At 38.5% G+C, this 25,683-nt stretch overlaps 1 protein-coding gene and 1 long non-coding RNA gene across 2 annotated transcripts in view; one reads left to right on the forward strand and one right to left on the reverse strand.

The window, feature by feature from the left end:
- The window catches only part of LOC130251880 (uncharacterized), a 58,148-nt gene that overhangs the window by 27,517 nt on the left and 4,948 nt on the right, over window positions 1–25,683 (reverse strand). Inside the window, exons 3-7 of the mRNA XM_056488890.1 lie at window positions 25,471–25,609; window positions 23,233–23,303; window positions 17,423–17,486; window positions 16,224–16,292; window positions 15,260–15,414 (exon numbers count right to left, since the gene is read on the reverse strand). Of these exons, the coding sequence (XP_056344865.1) occupies window positions 15,260–15,414; window positions 16,224–16,292; window positions 17,423–17,486; window positions 23,233–23,303; window positions 25,471–25,609 (498 nt within the window). The remainder of the gene's footprint in view (window positions 1–15,259; window positions 15,415–16,223; window positions 16,293–17,422; window positions 17,487–23,232; window positions 23,304–25,470; window positions 25,610–25,683) is intronic.
- On the forward strand, window positions 868–1,322 carry LOC130250666 (uncharacterized). The gene is made up of 2 exons (XR_008840022.1): window positions 868–933; window positions 1,092–1,322. It is a non-coding gene; the product is annotated as an uncharacterized LOC130250666 (long non-coding RNA).

The raw sequence follows: 25,683 nt of genomic DNA on the forward strand, positions 1-25,683 counted from the left end.
ACATTTTAACCCATAAAACATATCATTTTTTTCTCTTTCTCAGTATTTTTACCACATTTTAAGCCTAAGGAATGGCTCTGCCAAACCAAAAACCCTCTGAAAAAATGGCCCAGCACAAGCACAAGTGGCTCAGTTCAGACACACTTTAGGTAAAAACCCTAAAACATAAGTTTTCTTTTCTTTCTCAGTATTTTTACCACATTTTAACCCCAAGGAATGGCTCTGCCAAACCAAAAACCCTCCAAAAAATGGCACAGCAATGGCTCAGCTCAGACACACTTCAGACCCAACCCATTCTGAGGTGAAAACCCTAAAAAAAAACATTTCTTTCTTTTTATCAATGTTTTTATCACATTTTAACCCATAAAACATACCATTTTTTTCTCTTTCTCAGCATTTTTACCACATTTTAACCCCAAGGAATGGCTCTGCCAAACCAAAAACCCTCTGAAAAAATGGCCCAGCAATGGCTTAGTTAGGAGACACTACAAGCCTAATCCATTCTCAATTAAAAACCTTAAAACACACCAGTTTTCTTCTCTCAATATTTTATCACATTTTAACCCATAAAACATACACATTTTTTTCTCTTTCTCAGGTTTTTTACCACATTTTAACCCCAAGGAATGGCTCTGCCAAATCAAAAACCCTCTGAAAAAATGGCACAGCACACGTGGCTCCATTCAGACACACTTCAGACCCAACCCATTCTGAGGTGAAAACCCTAAAAAAAAAAACATTTCCTTCTTTTTATCAATGTTTTTATCACATTTTAACCCATAAAACATACCATTTTTTTCTCTTTCTCAGTATTTTTACCACGTTTTAACCCCAAGGAATGACTTTGCCAAACCAATAACCCTCCAAAAAAATGGCCCAGCACGAGCAGAAGTGGCTCCATTCAGACACACTTCAGGCATAATCCATTCTGAAGTAAAAACCCTAAACCACACATAAATTTTCTTCTCTTTCTTAGTATTTTTACCACATTTTAACCCCAAGGAATGGCTTTGCCAAACCCAAAAACCCTCTGAAAAAATGGCCCAGCAATGGCTCAGCTCAGACACACCTCAGACCCAACCCATTCTGAGGTGAAAACCCTAAAAAAAAACATTTCCTTCTTTTTATCAATGTTTTTATCACATTTTAACCCATAAAACATACCATTTTTTTCTCTTTCTTAGTATTTTTACCACATTTTATCCCCAAGGAATGGCTCTGCCAAACCAAAAACCCTCTGAAAAAATGGCCCAGCACGAGCAGCAGTGGCTCCATTCACACACACTTCAGGCATAATCCATTCTGAAGTAAAAGCCCTAAAACACACATAAATTTTCTTCTCTTTCCCAGTATTTTCACCATATTTTAACCCCAAGGAATGGCTCTGCCAAACCAAAAACCCTCCAAAAAATGGCACAGCAATGGCTCAGCTCAGACACACTTCAGACCCAACCCATTCTGAGGTGAAAACCCTAAAAAAAAAAACATTTCCTTCTTTTTATCAATGTTTTTATCACATTTTAACCCATAAAACATACCATTTTTTTCTCTTTCTCAGCATTTTTACCACATTTTAACCCCAAGGAATGGCTCTGCCAAACCAAAAACCCTCTGAAAAAATGGCCCAGCAATGGCTTAGTTAGGAGACACTACAAGCCTAATCCATTCTCAATTAAAAGCCTTAAAACACACCAGTTTTCTTCTCTTTCTCAATATTTTATCACATTTTAACCCATAAAACATACCATTTTCTTCACTTTCTCACTATTTTCACCATATTTTAACCCCAAGGAATGGTTCTGCCACCCCAAATCCCACTCAATAAAAAGGGCACAGCATGGATCAGCTAAAAGATATTTCAGGCTAAATCATTCTGAGGTAAAAACCCTAAAACACATCAATTTTCTTCTCTTTCTCAATGTTTTCACCACATTTTATCCCTAAGGAATGGCTCTGCCAAACCAAAAACCCTCCAAAAAATGGCACAGCACACGTGGCTCCATTCAGACACACTTCAGACCCAACCCATTCTGAGGTGAAAACCCTAAAAAAAAAAAACATTTCCTTCTTTTTATCAATGTTTTTATCACATTTTAACCCATAAAACATACCATTTTTTTCTCTTTCTCAGCATTTTTACCACATTTTAACCCCAAGGAATGGCTCTGCCAAACCAAAAACCCAAAGAATGGCCCAGGAAGAGCAGCAGTGGCTCAGTTCAGAAACCTTCAGCCTCTCCCAAGCAGGAGTGTTTAATGCACTAATTAACTCCTGGCTGTTAATGAGGATCAGCAATGGTGGCTGCAGTAGAGAAAAGTGTTTTTTGGTTTATTTTTATTTATCTCCCAGCTCCCATCAAGGAGCTCTGGGCAAGATCTGGAGGGATGCTGCCACTCCAGAGCCACACTGGGCTGATTAATGCACAATTATCCCAAAAGCCATAATCACTGCCTGCTCTCACAGACATCCCAGCAGCTCCTGAAAGCTCTGTCTCAGCTCAGGAAGCAAAACAAAACAACAAAAAATTAAAAAAAAAAAGGACATGGAACATGAAAACCCTGACAAGACCTTCTCACACCGCTGGGTTTTTGGAGCCTGTGGTGTTTTCTGAGCTCCCATCCATCAAGTTCATGGCAACAGCAATTCAGACAATTTTTTTTTTTTTTTTCAGCAACAAATTATTAGCCAGCTGTAACTGCAAACACCAGGATGAATTAACATATGCTGGAGTGAAATATTTCCAACAAGGAAAATGCGTGGCTGGAACAGAAGTGCAACCTCCCTTTTTTTTTTTTTTTGTTTTGTTTTGTTTTGTTTTTTACCCACCTCCATAAAAAATAAATGTTTAGAGAGGAAAAAAAAAAAAAACCCAAACAAGACTAATTGAGGCAAGGCAGTGCTTATCTCCACCTCCCTTATGTGAGCTCTCTGCTTTTCCCAGTGAGCCAAATTACAGTCTGGAAATTATGGCTTCAGGTTTTCCCCAGCAGAGAAGCAGCAACACGAGGTCCCAGATTCCTCACACTGAAATTCAGGGAGACCTGAGTCTGCAATTGGACTCCCTGATGGTTTTTTAGTGGTTGTGGTGTTTTCAGGATCAGACAGTTCCCACTGGATGTTTTTCCTCAGATTGTGTTTGGTCACTCTCAGCCCAGCCATGGCCTGGCCAAGGAAATGATTCCTCTGGATTTAATTCCCAATTCACCAGATAACCCCAGTTCTTGTTGTGTCAAAGAAAAATCAACTTTTATCCTTCTTTTCTCTTCTCTGTGCCACTCAGCACCTCATAAATCTCTATCATATCACTCTCAGATATCTTTTCCCTGCTCCCACAGCATCATTTTCATCCTCCCTGATTTCTGAAGGGAAGAAATGAGCAAGGCTCAATGACAACACCATTTCCCAGTTTTCTCTCTATTCCCATCACTGTAATTCCTCACACTGAGCTGGTTTTTTAACTAATACCAAGCACCAGGGCTGTGCTTCTCACAGTTACCAAGTCAAACTTTAAAATCTTATTCCTGAGTGGCACCAGCCAACCTGGAGATTGTTGTTCTGGAGTAAAAACAGGAAAAAATCTCTTTTATAAACATAAACTGTTTTTGAGGTCAAAACAACCTGCTCCAGCACAGGGACACACTAATGATCTCCCTCTGTTGTGTTAATTGATCATTTAATCCATCTCTTAATATCTTTCCATAATTTCAGCATGCAAAACCCCCACTCTTGTTCCCACAATCCAGTGAAGGGTTTTTAGAAATCCAGGCAAAGTTACAGAGATTTGTCAAATGCTCCAGAGAAAGGTACAACCCAAATGTGTTGTTGAAAGCATTTCCTGTAGCCAGAGGGCAGGAATTCATCTGCCACACGATGGGAACAAAACAAGAACCTCTCTGTACTCAATCTGCGTGAACAGGGAGGTGCTCTGGGGTTTCAGCGGCTAAAGAAAATAAAATCTTGTCCTGATAAATACAACTGAGGCCCAACACATCAGCAAAACACATTTTGCAATGTTGTCTGGAAGAGGGAAATACACAAAGCTCTTGTAAAATGTCCCATATTCAATTTATCAGGTGAGGAGGGCTCACACTTTGTTTCACCATGAGCCAGAGTTTCACTCTCAGATTAATGTGTGAATGTCACTAAAAAAAGGCAACAATTCATCTTAGATATGGGAAATGCAGCACACCACTGATCATCCCAGCTTGGGTTTCCTGCAGCCAGGACACAAAATCATGGATGAAACCATGGGATGGCATCCCAAAGCTGCTCTCCTTGCTCCCAGGATGCTCCCACAGATTTCCCATCTCATTTAACTCCCACCAACAGCACTTGGCAATGACACCCAAAGAAAAGAAGCCCCAAAAGGCATCCTGGAAGATGTGACAAAGCTACAAAAAAAGGAAGGAATGGTTCAGGACAGAAGTTTGAGAGCCCTGTGAAGATCTACAGGTGAGGGTGAGGTTTCCTGTGCCAACCTGGGGCTCCTCCCCAATCCAGAATCACAGAATTGGGAATTTCTTAAGCTTGGAAAAGCCCTTCAAGCCCAACCAGCACTGCCTAGCCCAGCACCCACCCCTGTCCCAAGCACTGCTAAACTGATTTCTTTGTGAAAGTAATTTTACAAACCAGCCCTGCCAGGCTCAAGTGGGAAAAATCCCAATTGTGAGGGATAATAACCCCAACCAGGATGATTTTCCAAAGCAGTTTTTGGCTCGTGGTGCAGAAGGAAAGCTGAGAACAAAGCGATGCTCAGCACAAAGAGAGGAAATTGGAGATGCTCAGAGCCCTGGTGTTTCAGAAAGAACCAAATGCGTTTCTCAGGAACAATTTGGGGATTTCACAGAATCACACAATCACAGAGAGGTCTGGGTTGGAAAGGACCTTAAAGATCAGCTTGACTCTAACATAAAGGGACACCTTGCCCCACCCCAGGTTGCTCCAAACCCCGTCCAAGCTGGCCTGGAACATTTTTAGGGATGGGAAAACTGTGCCAGGACCTCCCCACTGTCAGGAGGAGCAATCCAAGGAGAGATTTCTGCGCAGTAATCCAGGATAAACACCCACCAGTGTCTCTCTGCTTTAAGCACCTCCTTTCAGGGGGTGAAAAGCAGCACTCAGTCAATATTTCATTTTGATCCCCTTTCTCTCAGCTTTGCCAGCTCTTCACCACAGTGACCCCTGAAACAAAGCTTGGTGGAAAAATTCCATGAGGAGATGGCCCAAGATTTGTCCTTGATTTTTCTCATCTTTGCATTGCAATTACTTCAGGAAAAACTTGAAAGAAAAAAAAAAAAAAAAACACAATTCCACCGCTTGTTGCCAAATCAATACAATCAACCATTAGGTCATAACTATAAAGACAAGTTTCTCAGGGAATAGTCAATACTGAGTTGCAGGCGTGGGCTAACAAAGGATGCAGGAAGAAAAAAAACAAAACAAAACAAAAAAAAATCCTTACATCTAAAATTACAGAAGAAACGAGACAACAGCCTCTTTTATTAAATCCGCCCTGAAATTCGAGTTTGTTTTTCTTGCTGGGTGAGACTGACACGGACTTTCAAAAAACCCAACTCCAATCTCAGCACTGATATCGACTCACTGCAGCTAAGGAAAGTTGGATATTCTTAGGAACAACTATTCTCAGTTTTCCTGAGGAAAAACACCACAAACTCAATGGCCTAAAAGAGCTGCAAATGTCCAGTCCAGCCCTTTTGCTTTTTAGTTCCTTTCTCCACCTCTCCAATGAGCTTGAGCTCGTCCCCATCTGACTCGGTGAGAGAAAACATTTAGCTCGAGGAAGGAAAACAGCTTGATTGCTGCTTTGAGGAAACCAAGAAATTGTATCCATAAAATTATAAAGAGAGCTAATAAAAAGCAGCCATCAGCCAGAACTGCCAGTGGAGAGCTCATCTTGATCCTGTGCCAAAGCAAGTCCCCCACCTACAAAGCTGTGATAGGATCGCTCTCAACAAAGTGAAAAATGTGAAAAATCATTGTTTTCCCCCCCAAAAAAACCACTCCAGGGTTTGCTGCAGGAACTTGTGGTGTCTCTGCCCCAGCTCCTGCTGCAGCTCCAAGGTGCCACAGCTCCTCCAGAATGAGAAGAGCTTTAATGCCCTGGCCAAGCCAATTTGATGATTTTACTCAACTTTTAATGGTGGTTGAGTCACTGTTTGGAAAATGATTTCAGCTTTCAGCTGCTGCAGCCGCTCAGAACTGCATCATCCTCGGGCACAGCCATCCCTCACAGCCCCAGGGATGATGTGCTGGCCCAGGGATGGGCTGAGGGGAAATATTTCCTGGCTAAAACCCCCTCAAATGGCACAACCTGGGTTTTAATCACAATTACACTGAGAGGACACAGCCAAAGGTGAGGAACCACCTGTGTCATCCCAGAGCTGGGGAAAAGCAAAGATTGGGGGTGTTGGCCTCTCCTCCCAAGGAACAACAGCTTCAAGTTGTGGTTTAGATGGGATATCAGGAATAATTTCATCCCAGAAGGGTTGGAACAAGCTTCCCAAGGAGTCACCATGCCTGGAAGTGCTCAAAAACATGGATGTGGCACTTGGGGATGTGTTTTAGTGCTGGACTTAATGACCTGAAAGGTCTTTTCTAAACTTAATTATTGGAACCAAATTAATGGAAAACCAAACACTGGAAGGCACAGGAGTATTTTCCATCAAGCAAGGATTGGTATGAGCTCAAGGAGCCAGAGATGGGAGGTGGAAACTCCTCCTGTGTGGTTTTTGGGTGGGATCCTCTCACCTCCCATGGCAGTCAGAGAGGTGGATCCTGCCTGCTGATTTCACCTCCTGCAGGGAGCTGAGCTGAGCTCTGAACCCACCAGCTGAACCCACATCTCACCCCAGAGCTGCCACAGAAAAAAAAAGGGGAGGTTTTTCTTACCCAAGGAACAAATTCCTGCTAATTTCTGCATTTTCAGACCATGGCTCTAGAGACAAAGCAGGCAAAGGTCGTGCAGAGAGAGTTAAACAATGAGGTCACTGCACAACCCAAGGCCCAGACAGAGGGTGAGCAAACCCATGCTGCACAAAATCCTCCCAATCTGCATTCCCAGCTTTGGAGCATCCAACTTCCCAAACTTGTGAAAAGCACAGATTCCCAGGGCACCTCCTGCTCTGCTCCCCAAAGCCACAGCCAAACCCCTGCAAAAATATGAAAATTAAACCTGTTTGGTTTTTTTTTCCTCCCCTTTCCACGCTGATTGCACCCACCATGTCACCAGAAAATGAGTTTTCTTTCAAATTAATTTTGAAAGGCGGGCGGGCTCCGGGTTTCCAGCGGCAATGAGGCGAGCAGAGCACAGCTGAGGGAACCATAAACCACATCTCCCTTTTTCACCAGCTCATTTCCAGCCAGGCTGCACAGCAATCTCTGCTGAGAGAGGGGGGAAAAAAAAAAAAAAAAAAAAAAAAGGGGAGTGTGGGTCCCCTGTCAGCGCTGCAGGGCATGGGATGATGCTCTGGAGCATCTGCAGCTCGGGGAATGGGAAATGTTTGAGTTGTGGCTGCTTGGGAGATCAGAGATGCTCCTGTGAGCTGCAGGATGGGTGTCAGTGAGGAAGGGATTAAGGCAAGGATGGTGTAAACGATGAGGGAATTAACCCAAAAACCTTGCTGGTGCACAGCACCCCTGTTCTCTCTGCCACATTACCTCTGGATCACCGGCAAAATTGGAATTAAAACCCTATAATCACCAGGCCAGGTTCAAATTCACACAGGTGGCCAGAAAAAAAAAAAAAAAAAAAAAAAAAAAAAAAAAAAAAAAAAAAAAGCAGAAAAGCTGCATCTCCAGCCACCAACCCCAGCTGGCCACTCGGATCCCATCCCACCATTAACATTTTAGTGCAGGTCACCAGAGAACTTGTTGTGCTTTGCCAAATGACACAGAGCAGCAAGAACGAGCAAAGTATTCCCTCTGGCAGGTGTTCAGCAGTAATTTGCTGGAAACATACAGGAAAAAAGCAGGGAAATTCATTATTTAGCTGTGACAATGTCATGACCGCTAAGGCTGATGCTGTTTCCAGCAGCACGGGATAAAACGTGGATTTACAAATATTTCTAATTTTGGGGTGGCTCCAGTTCCTGAGAAAACACCTGAGAGGTTCCAGCATCCCCCTTGGAAAACCCCAAATCACACAGTATCACAAAAGGGTGGGTTTGGCTGCCTCAAAATGGAATATTTCACCTGCAGTAGGGCAGATAATGGGATAAGCAATCCCATTCCATGGCTGAGGGAGGAAAGAAGATGGAAAGCTCCCCACCACGAGATTAGGATCTGATGAAATGACTTTTTGCTTAGAGAGCTTCCAAATAACATCAACTCCAGCAGTTAAAAGTTGGAAAATGCAGCAGGAAATGAGCAGCACCAGGAGGGCAGCAAAGGCCAGGCAGCTTTGGGGTAAAGTTCCTTAAATTCTGCAAGAGTTATGAAAGCATTTAGGGATAAACACTCGGTGATAAACGGGTTTAATGGAAAATATAAAATGGTTTGGGTGGGAATGGACCTTAAAGCTCATCCCATCCCATCCTCAACACCTTCCACTGCCCCAGGTTGCTCCAGCCTGGCCCTGGACACTTCCAGGGATGAGGAACCACAACCTGTCTGGGACATCTGTGCCAGTGCCACACCACATCAAAGCTGGAAACAAAGCAAATCCTCCTGCTTTTCCAGAATGATTAGGAGCTGGGCTCCAAATCTCTGGGAACAAAAGGAAATTTAGGCAGATTTTCTGCTGTAAACGATCTGGCACTAAAACAACAGCCACTTATCTCCTGCCTGGATGTCCAGAGGGATTTGACAGACAAGCTCTGATGGATCCAGGCACGGCAATTTCCAATGCTGCTGCCTCCTGCTATTCCCTTCCTCTGCCAGCAGCCAGGCACAGGAGGGGACACGAGGCTGCTGAGTCCCCACATCCCAAAATTGCCGCTGGAATCAGAGCTGGAACTGGAGCTGAACCCGGCAATTTGGAGCTTCAAGAGCCTCCCTGTCACTGCACCCACTCATTAGGGCAGGGCCAGGGGTGGGAGCTGACTGTCAAATTCTTAATTTCCCACTCCCCTCAGGCAGACAAGGAGCTCTGAAATGGCTCTCCTCTCCAAAATTCCATGGATTTGCCCCGGGGGTGAACTGTGGCAGCTCTGGAAGGGGTCACCTGCAGCAGAGGGTCACGGCAGATGAAAGGAGAACAGCAACCTCTTGGATGGCCCCAGCGTGAATCACTGCAGAGTGAGTCAAAGCCTGGCTGGTTTGCTGCTGGAGTCACAATTAGCACTCGGGGAGCTCAATTAAGAGGCATTAGTGGAAGGAGCTCTGGAATTGCAGGGCAGCTCCTTCCCTGCCTGCAGGAGCCACCAGGTGGAATGGGTTTGCTCTGCCCTCTGGCCAGGAGGATTTCTCGCTGTGGAATACAGGCACAGGCTCAAGCTGCTCGTTTTTACCCCACTCAACCTCACAGTGTCCTAAAAGCCAAGCAAAAAGGCTGAATTTTGGTGAAAATGCAGCACCAGCAAGCTCAGAGCTCCCTGCAGGAACCTCCCACCCAGAAAAGGTCCAAAAATCTTATTTGGGGAGTTTAGAACAGACCTCAACTTTTTAAAGCACCATTTTTAAAAGCAGGTTTGCTTCTCAATAATGAAAAGCAAATTCAGGGCATGGCTGAGTTCGATTCACAATCCCAGAATTCCAGACTTTTTTGGGTGGGAAGGGATCTTAAATCTCATCCAGTTCCAACCCCAACACTTTTCCCTATCCCAGATTGCTCCAGCCTGGCCTTGGACACTTCCAGGGATCCAGTGGCAGCCAGATTCTCTGGGAATTCTGTGCCAGGGCCTCACCACCCTCCCAGCCAGGAATTCCTTCCCAATATCCCACCTAACCCTGCCCTCTGCCTCCAGCCACCAGGATTTCCTGGAGCAACTGATCAGAAGAATCGCTGGAATCTGAAATGAACGTGGGAATTTGGGAATGGCTGGATACCAGGTGGCACAGGATCACATCCAGGTGGGATCTGAGCATCTCCAGACTCCACAACCTCTCTGTTCTGTTCATCCTCCAAGCTTGTTTTTTTTTTTCCTTTTGTACACAACGACCTTCCCACAAAGCCCAGCACAGGATAATCACACAAAGCACATTTGTCACAGCTCTGACCTGGCCTCTTCAGGACACATTTCCAGCTGGGATTTAAAAAGGAGTCTGGAGCTCCACATCCCAAAGCAAGCACTGCAGGAAGTGCCAGAGCTCAGGGCTGGTTTTTCTGCCTCAATGGATTAAAAGGTCCTAAACTCTGATTATTTACAACCTATGCAGAGCTCACATTTGTCCTCTTTCCCCCCCCCAAAAAAAAATCAATGTGGCTTTTGGGGTACCTGAAGGAAACTTCCTCCCCACCGGGATAATTGTGGGTGACTGCTGCTCCAGGGAGGACACACAGATAATGCTGGAGCACAAAAGGACTCCTGGCACAGGCAATCGATGGGAATCCAAGGAAAAGGTGCAGCTGCTCCATGAGGAGTCAAATGCAGCCATGGCTCCTCACAGCTCTGGGGTTCAATATGGAAAATGAACTTTTGAAAGGACTGATGCCCCAGTTCTGGATCTGTTATGGGAATAATTGTGTCTGCTCTGCACCTGGATGTTGTCTCATGATATCAGGGGAGACTTGAACTGCAGAGCGTGGGTTTTCTCTATCAGGCAACCTACCACACCCTTAAAACAAAACAAAATTAAAATTATACATTATTTCCATGTCTCTTAAGATACTGAAACATAGAAATTGTGACAATCATGGAATGGTTTGGGTGGGAAGAGGACCTTCAAGAAGATCCAGTTCCAACCACCTGCAGGCACCTTCCATTAGATCAGGCTGCTCCAGCCTGGCCTTGAACACTTCCAGGGATCCAGGGGCAGCCACAGCTGCTCTGGGAATTCTGTCCAAGTGCCACAGGCAGGAATTCCTTCCCAAAATCCCATCTAACCTGCTGCCTGGCAGTGGGAAGCCATTCCCTGTGTCCTGTCCCTCCATCCTGACAGGAATGTTGCATTTGTCTTTACAAAGGAGCTGTGGATCTGCTGGTAGATAAAACCAGCACTGAGAGATAAAAGAAATAATGGGATGGATTCCACTGATTGATGAATGGGAAAAGAGATTTGCCTTCACAAACAAACTGTAGGTTTGCTGATAAATGAAATTGGATATCAGAAGATGAAAGAAGCAATGGGGAAAAACTATGAATTGTATAAGAATTAAAAATGAAAAGGGAGGGTTGTACATTAGAGGGGAATCTCAGGTGTCAGGTGTTTGGGAAGTCTGTGCCTCTCAAGTACCTCAGCAATGGGGAAAGAGAGAGGGAAACTGGGATGAAAGGGAGGCTGCATCCTCCAAAAATTAGAGAGATTGTCCCATGGCCTCTCCCTTTATTCGAATAAAGCAAAAAGGACTCCCCTGTCTCCTTCTTGGACATAAACCTCTGGTGTTTGTGGATTCATCTTCCTGACAGCAGGAATTCCTTCCCAAAATCCCATCTAACCCTGCTGCCTGGCAGTGAAGCCATTCCCTGTGTCCTGTCCCAAACCCTTCTCCAGCTCTCCTGGATCTCCTGCAAGGGGCTCTGAGCTCTCCCTGGATCCTTCCCTTCTCCAGGTGAGCACCCCCAGCTCTCCCAGGCTGGCTCAGAGCAGAGGCAGAGCTGTGGCTGCAGTCCCAGGAGCTGCAGGGATGCAGATTCCTGATCTCCTGCTTTCCCCAGCTCTCCCTGTGCCCTGCTCCCTCATTAGGAGTCAGCTCCCGGCTCGGTGACTCAGTGGCAGCTCAATAAAGCCCAACACCCCTCATGACTCACGGGTCAGGTGAGAGGAGCAGCAAATTCTCATTTGCATGTGCATTTTACACCTTCTGGGGCTCTGATTGTCCTCAGCAAAGAGCAAAAGCACCGCAATCAACTCAACGCTCTGGGGCTTGATGGGAGCAGCTCCCGGGGAAATGATGAGTTTCTCAAAAAAAAAAAAAAAAAAAATCCATCCTTGCAGGGATTCTTTGGGCTATTGAAAAATTCTTAATAATTCCAAACCTGCTCTTAGGAAGGGGAGCTTATCACCAAGCCCACAAGTCTGGCTTGACAGGCACCCAGAAATTCCTGAGTGGTGCTCTCTCAGTTGAGAAAAATTAAAACTTCTCGGTCTTCAAACAAAGATTCCCCCCTGGCTCTGCAATTCTTTACTCACTCCTCAGCCAACCTATTTCTCAAGCAAACCCAAGCACCTCGAGCAAAGATTTCTGTCTGAAGGGTCTAAAAAAGCGTTTATTACCCCAAAAGGGAGGTGCTGCAGAAATATTAAAACCCAGGGAATTCATTTCTTTCCTCTGCTCTCAGTGGAGCTGCTGCAAAAAGCCTCGAAGTTTCTGTTTATCTGCAAAAAAAAAAATCACACTTTTGGTCGGTGAGTTCATGCATTTATCTGTAGGAAAACTGGAAGCCAGCTTGGAATTTTGGGGGTTTGAGGGGTAATTTCAGTATCCAGGCTCGCAGTGCCTGTTCCTGGTGAGGGACAGGATTGACCTCCCCTTGGCAGGCTGGGACCTGCATGGAATCACATCCTTTTTATCACATTAACCAGCAGCCTCACAGGGCTGATGGAGATGAAGCATCAGCAGAAGAAAATTGAAAATTAGGTCGGGAGGAGGGTGTCAGATTGATGATCCCTCAGCTTGTGACAGCAGAGCAGAGCAGAGCAAAGGTTTGGGACAAAAACCAGAAATTACTGGGTGAAAAGGGGGAAAATTGGGGTGGGATGGGATGAACCCAAACCACACCAGCATTCTCCTGGCTGAAGGTTCTTTCCCACATGAAGGAACCTCTGTACAAAATCCAAACTTAAATATTGATTTAAGAAATAAAACCTCCAGAATCCCACTGAGAGAGTGGTGAGAGGCAGATCCCAGAGCAGGGAAAAGGCTCTCAGAACTCCTCACAGCTGGAAGTGGTGGAGGAGCTGAATCCTCACCACAAAAAGAAATTAATTCAACCCTGAGTGTTTATTCCAAGTGTCACTGACCGTCCCAACCAACGCTGCAGTGACACAGAGTAACAACCAGAAGAAAAAGCTCTGATTCATCTCCAGCTCCATTTTCTCCTCCTCTCCAACATGTAGGAAATGCAACTCGACTGACTCCCACAGAACTCCATTTACCAAGCACTTAGCATGAGTTTTATGTTAAAAATGTAAACCTTTATTTGTCTGCTGAAGAACCCACACGTTGCCAGGGCAGGATTTTTTGTCACCCTGCTCTGACTCCACAGAGTCACTTTGGGTTTAAAATTGCTGTGGCAGAAATAGTTCCCTTATTATCTGCAGAGCAAAAGGCCAGGCTGCTTGAAAAATTCTTTCAAGCCCAATAAAATCAGCTAAGACACCTGCAGCAGGAAAAAAAAAAAAAAAAATAAAAATGGACTTCCCACACCATGAATCACAGCAGTGATTTGAATGGATAACCTGTAACCACCTTCCTGAGGAGCTGTGTCCTTCAGAAACTCTTTGCCCAACTTGTTTGCTGTTTTATCCTGGATAAAACCCACCTGGAAAAAGCAGCAGGGTGCTTTTTGTTTGGTCTTTGAGAGAGGAGAGGTGGGGGAATAAAGAAAAAAAAAAAAAAAGCAGAGAAAAGCAGCACAAGTGTTTGGTGCCCTCCAGAGGAAAAACTGAATTAAATCACAGCTTTGAGATACAAAGGGCTGGTTTTTAAATTCACTTCTGTTGGAGAATACACTTCTAAAATCCCTTCTGCAGGGGATTAGTTCTAAAATCACTTCTGTTGGAGATTACAGTTCTAAAATCACTTCTGTTGGAAATTACAGATATAAAATCATTTCTGTTAGAGATTACAATTCTAAAATCACTTCCCTTAGAGATTACAGTTGTAAAATCACTTCTGTAGTGGATAAAAGTTCTAAAATCACTTCTGTTGGAGATTACAGTTCTGAAATCACTTCTGCTGGGGATTACAGTTCTAAAATCACTCCTGCTGCAGATAAAACTCCTAAAATCACTTCTGTTAGAGATTACAGTTTTAAAATCACTTCTGTTGGAGATTAGTTCTGAAATCACTTCTGTTGATGATTACAGATATAAAATCACTCCTGTTGCAGATAAAATTTCTAAAATCACTTCTGTTGGAGATTACAGTTCTAAAAGCACTTATCTTAGAGATTACAGTTCTAAAATCACTTTTGTGGGAGATAAAAATTCTAAAATCACTTCTGTTGGGGATTATAGCTCTAAAATCATTTCTGTTAGAGATTACAATTCCAAAATCACTTCTCTTGGAGATTACAGCTCTAAACTCACCTCTGTTGAACACAATCCTAAAATCACTTCTGTTGGAGAACACAATTCTAATATCACTTCTGTTAGAGATCACAGTTCTAAAATCACTTCTGTTAGAGATTACAGCTCTAAAATCACTCCTGTTGGAGATCACAGTTCTAAAATCACTTCTGTTGGAGATCACAGTTCTAAAATCACTTGTCTTAGAGAACACAATGCTAAGATCACTTCTGCTGCAGATAAAAGTTCCAAAATCACTTGTGTGGGGGATTACAGTTCTAAAATCACTTCTGCTGCAGATAGAAGTTCTAAAATCACTTCTCTTGGAGGTGATAACATCACAAATAAAAACCCCACAGCGATGACACAACAAACTGAACCCACCCAAGGGACACTCACTCATTTAACAACCCCAAAACATCAAACCTCTTTTTTTTTTTGTCCAAAACCCACCAGAAACTCAGTATTTCCTGCCCCCTGAATGGCTCAGGCTGTGTTTTCTGAGCTGTTCAGAGGAGATTGTGACACCCAGGTGCTGCTGGGTTGGGGCTGGAAGGGGCAGGGAGTGCTGACGTTTTTTGGGATGAGTCATCCCTGACGTCCCAGCTGCCCCTCCCCAGCTGCAGGGAATAAATCAAGAATAAATAAAGAATAAATCCCGTGGCTCTGGCATTCGTCACAACTCCAAATCGAGGTGATGAGGCGTGACAAGGGCTGGCTGGAATGCCAAAAAAACAAAAAACACCAAAAAAAACCCCACCAGGAATGAAGTTTTATTTTTTTTTGCTGCATTTCCAGGGGTCTGCAGAGCTATAAATACTCCATTCCCTTCAAAAATAAAAAAAAAAAAAATAGAATTCTTGATGTTTTTTTAAAGAATAAACAATTTAAAGCTGAAATAACTCCTCACCTGACAGCCTCTGCCACGTTGTTGGAAGTGTGACCTGACAGGGCATCGTGGAGGTTCCTGATGAAATAATCTCTGTAATCTTCAGGTAAAGCCATGAATGTCCCTCCCATCACAATAAATTCCACTTTGTCCACACTGTGGCCCAGCTGCTTCAGCTGGAAAATTCAAAATATCACAGGAGAAATGCTCAGAGGGGATTTTTTTTTTTTTTTTTTTTTTTATGTTGTGTTTTCCTTCCATGAATGAGAAATTTAATTTTTTTTTGTACAGGTTTTTACAATCATTTCCCCTTGGAAAAAAAAAATCCTCAAAAGTCATTTTTTACTGCAAGAATTTAGTGTAGGTATTGAACCCAGTGCAGAGCATTTTCCTGAAAAATCAGAATTATTTGAGTTATTTGTTCTGGTTTGAAACAACCTAAATGTGGCCAAAAAAATTCCTTCAATCTGAATTCATTCAATCCATAGAGAACAAACTCTCCTTAAAATCTTGGTGGAAAAAATACTGAATTCATGGAGAAATTTCCAATGGAAACTGAGCAAATCAGAACAGAACTGAGAAACTTTTCTCATCCAACTCTTCAAGCAACACCCAAATAAAGTAATTCTGGAATTATTATTATTATTATTATTATTATTATTATTATTATTATTATTGTTATTGTTATTGTTATTGTTATTGTTATTATTAATCAGGTATTGCACATAAATAGATATTAGAAGAGTTCAAAACTCACAATTTATTTCATGGAAATGAGAGCTGGATGATTGAAAAGCAAAAATTTAATTTTTGCAGCTTGCCAGTCCAAGAAATTGAATTAATTCTCGTTTTTTCCCATCCCAATCTCAATTTTTCCCATCTCAATACAATTGAAAAGTACAGATTTCATTTTTGCAGCTTGCCAGTCATAGAAATGGAAATAATTCTCATTTTTTTTGCATCTCAATCCCAAGGATAAATGTACCTGCTCCACTCTGTGCCTGGTCTGCAGGTAGGGATCATACCGAGCCCGGATGGCCCTCATGGATGTTGGCTGAAAAAACACCAAAAAAATCATTTTAGAAACTTTTTACCCCAAAAAAACACCATGAAAAAAAAAAAAATCCAACTTTCAGCTTTTTTTTTAATCCTGGTTTACCCAAAGCCTTCAAACCCACAAAGCGAGACTCTGTAAAATTGATTTTTTTAAAACAATTAAATTCTTAAATTTTAAAATGTTTAAAATTTTCAAATTAAAAATTTAATTTAAATGTCTCCTTCAATTCTTAAAAAGATACAATATTTTTACCCTGACATGACCTAGAAACACCAAAAATATTCAATTTTTAGCTAAAAAAATCTCTGCATTGAGTCACAAAAAGTGTTACAAAAATCACAAAATGTTTTCACCAGCATCCTCTAGACTCAGTCTGGGCTTCAAATATTTCTAAATTAAATTTATTCCTTTTATTAAAATCCCTAAAATATCTTTTTATTTTTCCTATCACCAGCTGATGGAAGCCTATTAATAATATTTTAAGATTTTCAATTTTTGCACCCTGAATTCACTTGGTATTTTTTTTTTTTTTCTATTTCCATCATGGAATAAAATTTAAATCACTGAGTAACAAGAGATAAAATTTTTATTTAAAAGGAATTTCCACCAAATTAATCCAGTTGGATTTTATCTCATTTTCCCACTTCACATTTTTACCACAGCTTTGAGTTTTTTTGGTTAAAACCAAGCACAATAATTCAGTCACAAATTGCTGTTAAATTTTCTCCAGACAACAGGGGAGGAAAAAGTTTGGAAAAATAAGAATTTAAGGAGCTGCCACTGCAGATAAAAGGGAATTAATGTAATTTTCAGAGGTACTAACAGCTAAAAAATGGAGGGTTTTAGCAAAATTTATAATTTTTTTTAATTCTGTAGAAACCTCTCCACATCTCTACTCATGTTTGAAGATCCTTCTGACACAATTTTTAAATTTTAATTTAATTCCTGCAATTAAGAATTTCACTGCTGCTTTAAAACCTGAAGGTAATGACATTTTTTGGTTTATTGGATTGATTTTTGTATTTATTTTTGGCTTTATTCTCTCAAAATGAGAAGTAAAGCTCAGCCTAACCCAAAGCCAGGCTTAAGGAATGTTGGGAATTGCCCAAAATTTGGGAAATCTGTACCTCATATCCTGTGTAGGACTGGGTGGAATATTCAAAATCAGAGTCAGGACCCCCTGGGCAGTACCTGCAGGGTGAAAAACAGGAAACAGGAATTAAACTCTCAAAATTCCAGCCATTTCTGGAATTATATAATATTATTAAAATTACATAATTGTAATATATAATTCCATATAACAATTATATGTAATGTATAATAATTCTATATAATATAGACAGGAATTAAACTCTCAAAATTCCAGCCATTTCTGGAATTATATAATATTATTAAAATTAAATTCTCAATTTAATTTTAAAATTAAACCCTCAAAATTGAAGCAATTTCTGAAATTATATGATATTATTACAATTACATAATTGTAATATATAATTCTATATATTATATTTCTATTTAATGTATAAAATAAAATATATAATTCTATTTAATATATAATAATTCTATGTAATATATAATAATCCCATGAAATATATAATAATTCAATATAATATAGACAGGAATTAAACACTCAAAATTACAGCAATTTCTGGAATTACATAATATTATTAAAATTATATAATTAGAATATATAAGTCCATATAATATATATTAATTCCATGTAATATATAATAATTCTATATAATATATATAGGAATTAGACTCTCAAAATTCCAGCAGTTCCTGGAATTACATAATATTTTTATAATTATATAATTAGAATACGTAAGTCCATATAATATATAATAATTATATGTAATATATAATAATCCTATATAATATAGATAGGAATTAAACCCTCAAAATTCCAGCAGTTTCTGGAATTAAATTATATTATAAAAATTACATAATTGTAATATATAACTCAATATAATATATAATAATTCTATGTAATATATAAAAATTCTGTATCATATAGACAGGAATTAAACTATAAATTCCAGCAATTTCTGGAATTATCTAATATTATTACAATTACATAACTGTAATATATAATTCCATATAATATATAATAATTATATGTAATATATAATAATTTTATATAATATAGATGGGAATTAAACTCTCAAAATTCCAGCAATTTCTGGAATTACATAATATTATTAAAATTATATAATTATAATACATAAGTCTATATAACATATATTAATTCTATGTAATATATAATAATTCTATATAATATAGATAGGAATTAAACTCTCAAAATTCCAGCAATTTCTGGAATTATATAATATTACTAAAATTATATAATTATAACACATAGGTCCATAATTGTAATATATAATTCCATATAATATATAATAATTCTATGTAATATATAATAATTCCATGTAATATATAATAATTCTATACAATATAGACAGGAATGAAACTCTCAAAATTCCAGCAGTTTCTGGAATTAAATGATATTATAAAAATTACATAATTTTAACATATAATTCTATATAAGAGATAATAATTCTATGTAATATATAATAGCTCCATGTAATATATAATAATTCAATGTAATATATGATAATTCTATATAATACAGACAGGAATTAAATTCTCAAAATTGCAACAATTTCTGGAATTATATAATATTATTACAATTACATAATTGTAATATATAATTCTATATAATATATTTCTATTTAATGTATAAAATAAAATACATAATTCTATATAATATATAATAATTCCATATAATATATAATTCAATGTAATATATAAAAATTCCATATAATATAGACAGGAATTAAACTCTCAAAATTCCAGCACTTTCTGGAATTACATAACATTATTAAAATTATATAATTATAATACATAAGTCCATATAATATATATTAATTCCATGTAATATATAATAATTCTATATAATGTAGATAGGAATTAAACTTTCAAAATTGCAGCAATTTCTGGAATTATATAATATTATTAAAATTACATAATTGTTATATATAATTTCATATAATATATAATAATTCCATATAATATATAATAATTCCATGTAATACATCAAAATTCTATATAATATAGACAGGAATTAAACTCTCAAAATTCCAGCAATTTCTGGAATTATATAATATTATTAAAATTATATAATTATAATACATAAGTCTATATAATATATATTAATTCTATGTAATATATAATAATTCTATAGAATATAGACAGAAATTAAACTCAAAATTCCACCAATTTCTGGAATTATATAATATTATTAAAATTATATAATTATAATACATAAGTCCATATAATATATATTAATTCTATGTAATATATAATAATTCTATATAATGTAGATAGGAATTAAACTCAAAATTGCAGCAATTTCTGGAATTATCTAATATTATTACAATTACATAACTGAAATATATAATTCCCTATAATATATAATAATTCTATGTAATATATAATAATTCTATAGAATATAGACATTTAATATAGAATATATTTCCATTTAGTGTATAATAATTCTATGCAATACTTCTAAATAATAATTATATGTAATATATAATAATTCTATGTAATATCCCAATAATATAATTCTATAATATGTAATAATATATTAATAGAATTATATAAATTATAAAATATCCAGGAATGCTGGGGGGAGCTGAGCTCACCTGTGTTTACAAACACCAAGTGAGGAGTGCAAAAGTGGAATTTTAATTAATTTTTAATGAGGATGGGATGTCCAAAACCAGCTCAAATCCCTGCATCCACCTCAAGATTTTCTGGAAGCAAAATCCATGAAAATATTTCTGGGATATTGCATTATTTTAGGGAGCAACCATCAAGTTCTGGGGCAACATTTAAACACACATTAATTAATTTTTTAAAAAAAATAGTTCCACAAATTGAATGTTTTCCATGATTCTCTCAAGAGCATTTATGTGATGAAAAATATTATTTTTTGGGGGGTATGGAGAGATGTAAAATTGGGATATCACCCTGGTCCACCATTGATTTTAAATGTAATTTTCAAAATTTAAATATTTTGATGGTGAAAAAGCTCAGCTGTGTTTTTTCCCTGAACTTAGGGATGTATTATGGAATAAATAAAATATCCCAAATATTCAGAAATGAATTCAGAGTCCTTCAGCCCAGCAGGAAAGGTGAGGGAGCATCCAGGGAATTTTCCTGATGGAGCAAATCCCACCCAGCCAGCCCTGGGATAATTGATTTATTTCCTCACCTCCAGTCTTTATAAAATTAATTATAAATTAATTATTGGCTGACTCTGCCCACATTAATTTGTGCAGTCCAAGCTGTTTCCAGGCATGGAATTATCTGGAACAGCTCAGAGGAATTTAAATCAAAACCAGAGTGAAATCCATGGATTGATGGCAGGGAATGTTTGGAAATAAATGGGAAAAGCAAAAGCAAGATCAGATTTCAAGAAGTGGAAATGTGGAAGAGCATTCAAGGTAACCCAAGCTCATGTTAATTTATTTAAATAAATTAATAAAATAAATTAATAAAATAAAATAATAAAATAAAACTGAGCTAATTCCAGGAGATTTTGGCAGCTGGAGGCCTCCCCTCCATCTGTGCTCTGCCATTCCAGCCACATCAGGGACACAAATCCCACCTGGTTGTTATGAAATTAATAATAAATTAATAATCACCAAGGTGGGAATCTAATATGGAATGATGAGTTTGGGTCATGGAAGAAGGAAATTAAAACCAGAGTGAAATCCATGGATTGATGGCAGGGAATGTTTGGAAATAAATGAAGAAATGGGAAAAGCAAAAGCAAGATCAGATTTCAAGAAGTGGAAATGTGGAAGAGCATTCAAGGTAACCCAAGCTCATGTTAATTTATTTAAATAAATTAATAAAATAAATTAATAAAATAAATTAATAAAATAAAATAAAATAAAATAAAATAAAATAAAATAAAATAAAATAAAATAATAAAATAAAATAATAAAATAAAATAATAAAATAAAACTGAGCTAATTCCAGGAGATTTTGGCAGCTGGAGGCCTCCCCTCCATCTGTGCTCTGCCATTCCAGCCACATCAGGGACACAAATCCCACCTGGTTGTTATGAAATTATGATCAGGTAATATTTTTAATAATAAATTAATAATATATAATAATAGATAATAATAAATATAACAATAAATTAGTAAGAACCAAGGTGGGAACCTAATATGGAAGGATGGGTTTGGGTCATAATAAATAAATATAATAATAAATTAATTATCACCAAGGTGGGAACCTAATATGGAATAATGAGTTTGGGTCATGGAAGAAGGAAAATAAAACCAGAGTGAAATCCATGGATTGATGGCAGGGAATGTTTGGAAATAAATGAAGAAATGGGAGAAGCAAAAGCAAGATCAGATTTCAAGAAGTGGAAATGTGGAAGAGCATTCAAGGTAACCCAAGCTCATGTTAATTTATTTAAATAAATTAATAAAATAAATTAATAAAATAAATTAATAAAATAATAAAATAAAATAAAATAAAATAGAATAAAATAAAATAAAATAAAATAAAATAATAAAATAATAAAATAAAACTGAGCTAATTCCAGGAGATTTTGGCAGCTGGAGGCCTCCCCTCCATCTGTGCTCTGCCATTCCAGCCACATCAGGGACACAAATCCCACCTGGTTGTTATGAAATTATGATCAGGTAATATTTTTAATAATAAATTAATAATATATAATAATAGATAATAATAAATATAACAATAAATTAGTAAGAACCAAGGTGGGAACCTAATATGGAAGGATGGGTTTGGGTCATAATAAATAAATATAATAATAAATTAATTATCCCCAAGGTGGAAACCTAATATGGAATAATGAGTTTGGGTTATGGAAGAAGGAAAATAAAACCAGAGTGAAATCTGTGGATTGATGGCAGGGAATGTTTGGAAATAAATGAAGAAATGGGAGAAGCAAAAGCAAGATCAGATTTCAAGAAGTGGAAATGTGGAAGAGCTTTCAAGGTAACCCAAGCTTATGTTAATTTATTTAAATAAATTAATAAAATAAATTAATAAAATAAATTAATAAAATAAAACTGAGCTAATTCCAGGAGATTTTGGCAGCTGGAGGCCTCCCCTCCATCTGTGCTCTGTAATTCCAGCCACATCAGGAACACAAATCCCACCTGATTGTTAATAAGTTAATAATAAATTAATAATCACCAAGGTGGGAATCTAATATGGAATGATGAGTTTGGGTCATGGAAGAAGGAAAATAAAACCAGAGTGAAATCCATGGATTGATGGCAGGGAATGTTTGGAAATAAATGAAGAAATGGGAAAAGCAAAAGCAAGATCAGATTTCAAGAAGTGGAAATGTGGAAGAGCATTCAATGTAAGCCAAGTTCATGTTAATTTATTTAAATAAATTAATAAAATAATCAAATAAAATAATAAAATAAATTAATAAAATAAAATAATAAAATAAAATATTAAAATAAAACTGAGCTAATTCCAGATTTTGGCAGCTGGAGGCCTCCTCTCCATCTGTGCTCTGTAATTCCAGACACATCAGGGACACAAACCCCACCTGATTGTTAATAAATTATTAATAAATTAATAATCACCAAGGTGGGAACCTAATATGGAATGGTGGGTTTGGGTCATGGAAGGAGAAGATTTTCTCCCTTGAGGAAAAAGTGAAAAAAAAGCAGATTTTGGTCTTGGTGGCTGCTCCTGCAAGGCTGAGTTTCTACAGAAATGCTGGAAAAATGAACTTTTGGGTCATGGAATGACAGAAAAGATCTCCAAGAGATCCAGCCCAAAGCACCCCCAGCACTGCTGTGTGTCACAGCAGTGTCCCCAACCCAGAGGGGGCACATCTGGCACATCTGGGCTGCCCCAAACTCACACACAGATGTTGCCTGTGAAGTTGATGTGGGGGCACCGGTGGGGTTTGCACATCACGGCCACCACGGCGATCTGCAGGAAGAAAAATCACATTAATCACCTCTGCAATCACCCAAATTAATGAGTTATCACAGGGCTGGGGTTATTTTGGGATGTTCTGTGCTGAAATAGCTGTGGGTTAACATTTGAAGGGGTATAAAAAAAAAACAGCAAAAAAATAGGAATAATGTTATTAAATATTATTTCGTGTTTTCATGTTTCAGTAGAAATTGGGGCCTGATAAGAAAAATCTGGTGGTTTTGGTAGAAATTGGGATCTGATATGAAAAATGATGTGGTTTCAGTAGAAACTGAGGTTTAATGTGAAGAATTTGATGGTTTCAGTGGAAATTGGGATCTGATATGAAGAATTAGGTGGTTTCAGTAGAAATTGGGGTTTGATATAAAGGATTAGGGGGGTTCACTAGGAATTGGGGTCTGATGTGAAAAATTAGGTTTCAGTAGAAATTGGGGTCTGATATGAAGAATTTGGGGGGTTCTGTATAAACTGGGGTCTGATATGAAGAATTGGGGGGGTTCAGTAGAAATTGGGGTCTGATGTAAAGAATTTGGTGATTTCAGAATAAACTGGGGCCTGATATAAAGAATTAGGTGTTTTCAGCAGAAATTGGGGTGTGATATAAAGAATTTCATGGTTTCACTAGAATTTGGGGTCTGATATGAAGTATTAGGTGTTTTCAGTAGGAATTGGGGTTTAATGTGAAGAATTAGATGGTTTCAGTAGAAATTGGGGTTTGACATAAAATATTAGATGGTTTCAGTAGAAATTAGGGTTTGATATAAAGAATTAGGGGGGTTCAGTAGGAACTGGGGTCTGATATGAAAAATTAGATGGTTTCAGTAGAAATTGGGGTTTGACATGAAATATTAGGTAGTTTCAGTAGAAACTGGGGTTCAATGTGAAGAATTTGATGGTTTCAGTAGGAACTGGGGTCTGATACGAAGAATTAGGTGTTTTCAGTAGGAATTGGGATGTGAGACAAAGAATTTGGTGGTTTCAGTAGAAATTGGGGTCTATTATAAAAAATTTTGTGATTTCAGATAAAATTGGAGTCTGATATAAAGAATTAGGTGGTTTCAGTAAAAACTGGGGTTTGATACAAAGAATTAGGGGGTTCAGTAGAAATTAGGGTTTGATATGAAGAATTAGGTGGTTTCAGCAGAAATTGGAGTTTAATGTGAATAATTTGATGGTTCCAGTAGAATTTGGGGTCTGATAATGAAGCATTTGGAGATTTCAGTAGAAATTGGGGTTTAATGTGAAGAATTTGGTGATTTCAGAAGAAATTGGGGTCTGATATGAAGAATCTGGTGGCTTCAGTAGAAGTTGGGGTCTGATACAAAGAATTATGTGATTTCAGATAAAATTGAGGTCTGATATGAAGAATTTGATGGTTTCAGTAGAAATTGGGGTGTGATATGAAAAATTAGGTGGCTTCAGTAGAAACTGAGGTCTGATATGAAGAATTAGGGGGAGTTCAGTAGAAACTGGGGTTTAATGTGAAGAATTTGGTGGTTTCAGAAGAAATTGGGGTCTGATATGAAGAATTAGGTTGTTTCAGTAGAAACTGGGATCTCTTATGAAGAATTAGGTGATTTCAGTAGAAATTAGGGTTTGATATAAAGGATTAGGGGGTTCAGTAGGAATTGGGGTCTGATATGAAGAATTAGATGGTTTCAGTAGAAATTTGGGTCTGATTTGAAGAATTTGTTGCTTTCAGTATAAATTTGGATCTGATATGAAGAATTAGGTGGTTCCAGTATAAATTTGGGTCTGATATGAAGAATTTGGTGCTTTCAGTATAATTTTGGGTCTGATATGAAGAATTTGATGGTTTACACTGAATTGGATGAATTTCTCTGCTGAAAACATCCCCAGTGACGTGAACACAATTCCCCTTTTTCCTCAGAAAAATCTCAGGATTTTTTTGCTTGGAGGGACCTTAAATCCCAATCCCAACACCTTCCACAATCCCAGGCTGCTCTAAACCCTGCCCTTGGACATCCCAAAGATGGAGCAGCCACATGAAAACCTCAAGGAAGGAGAATTCCTCCCAAAATTTTTGCGTTGTGGGCACGGAAAAGGAAAGCAACGGATTTTGGGTGGGAATTAAACCCAAATTTTGGGATGGGAGCAGGAGGAGTGAGGAGGAAAGAAGAAAAAATCACTTTTATCTCACCCCACTGGCTGTCCTGATGGGCTTGGCCTTGAGTTTGGGGAGCAGAACTTTCCTGAACTGCGGGGGGACGGCGGCGATGATGTCGACGAGCCGGGGCTGCGCCGCCAGCCCGTACCTGGCTGAGGTTTTGGTCTTCAGCCTGCAACCAAAAATCACCAAAAATCACCAAAAATCACCAAAATCTGCCCTCATTTCCACCAGTGACACACAGAT

Source organism: Oenanthe melanoleuca, chromosome 3, assembly GCF_029582105.1.
Source record: "Oenanthe melanoleuca isolate GR-GAL-2019-014 chromosome 3, OMel1.0, whole genome shotgun sequence".
In the NCBI taxonomy this organism is placed as follows: Eukaryota; Metazoa; Chordata; class Aves; order Passeriformes; family Muscicapidae; genus Oenanthe; species Oenanthe melanoleuca.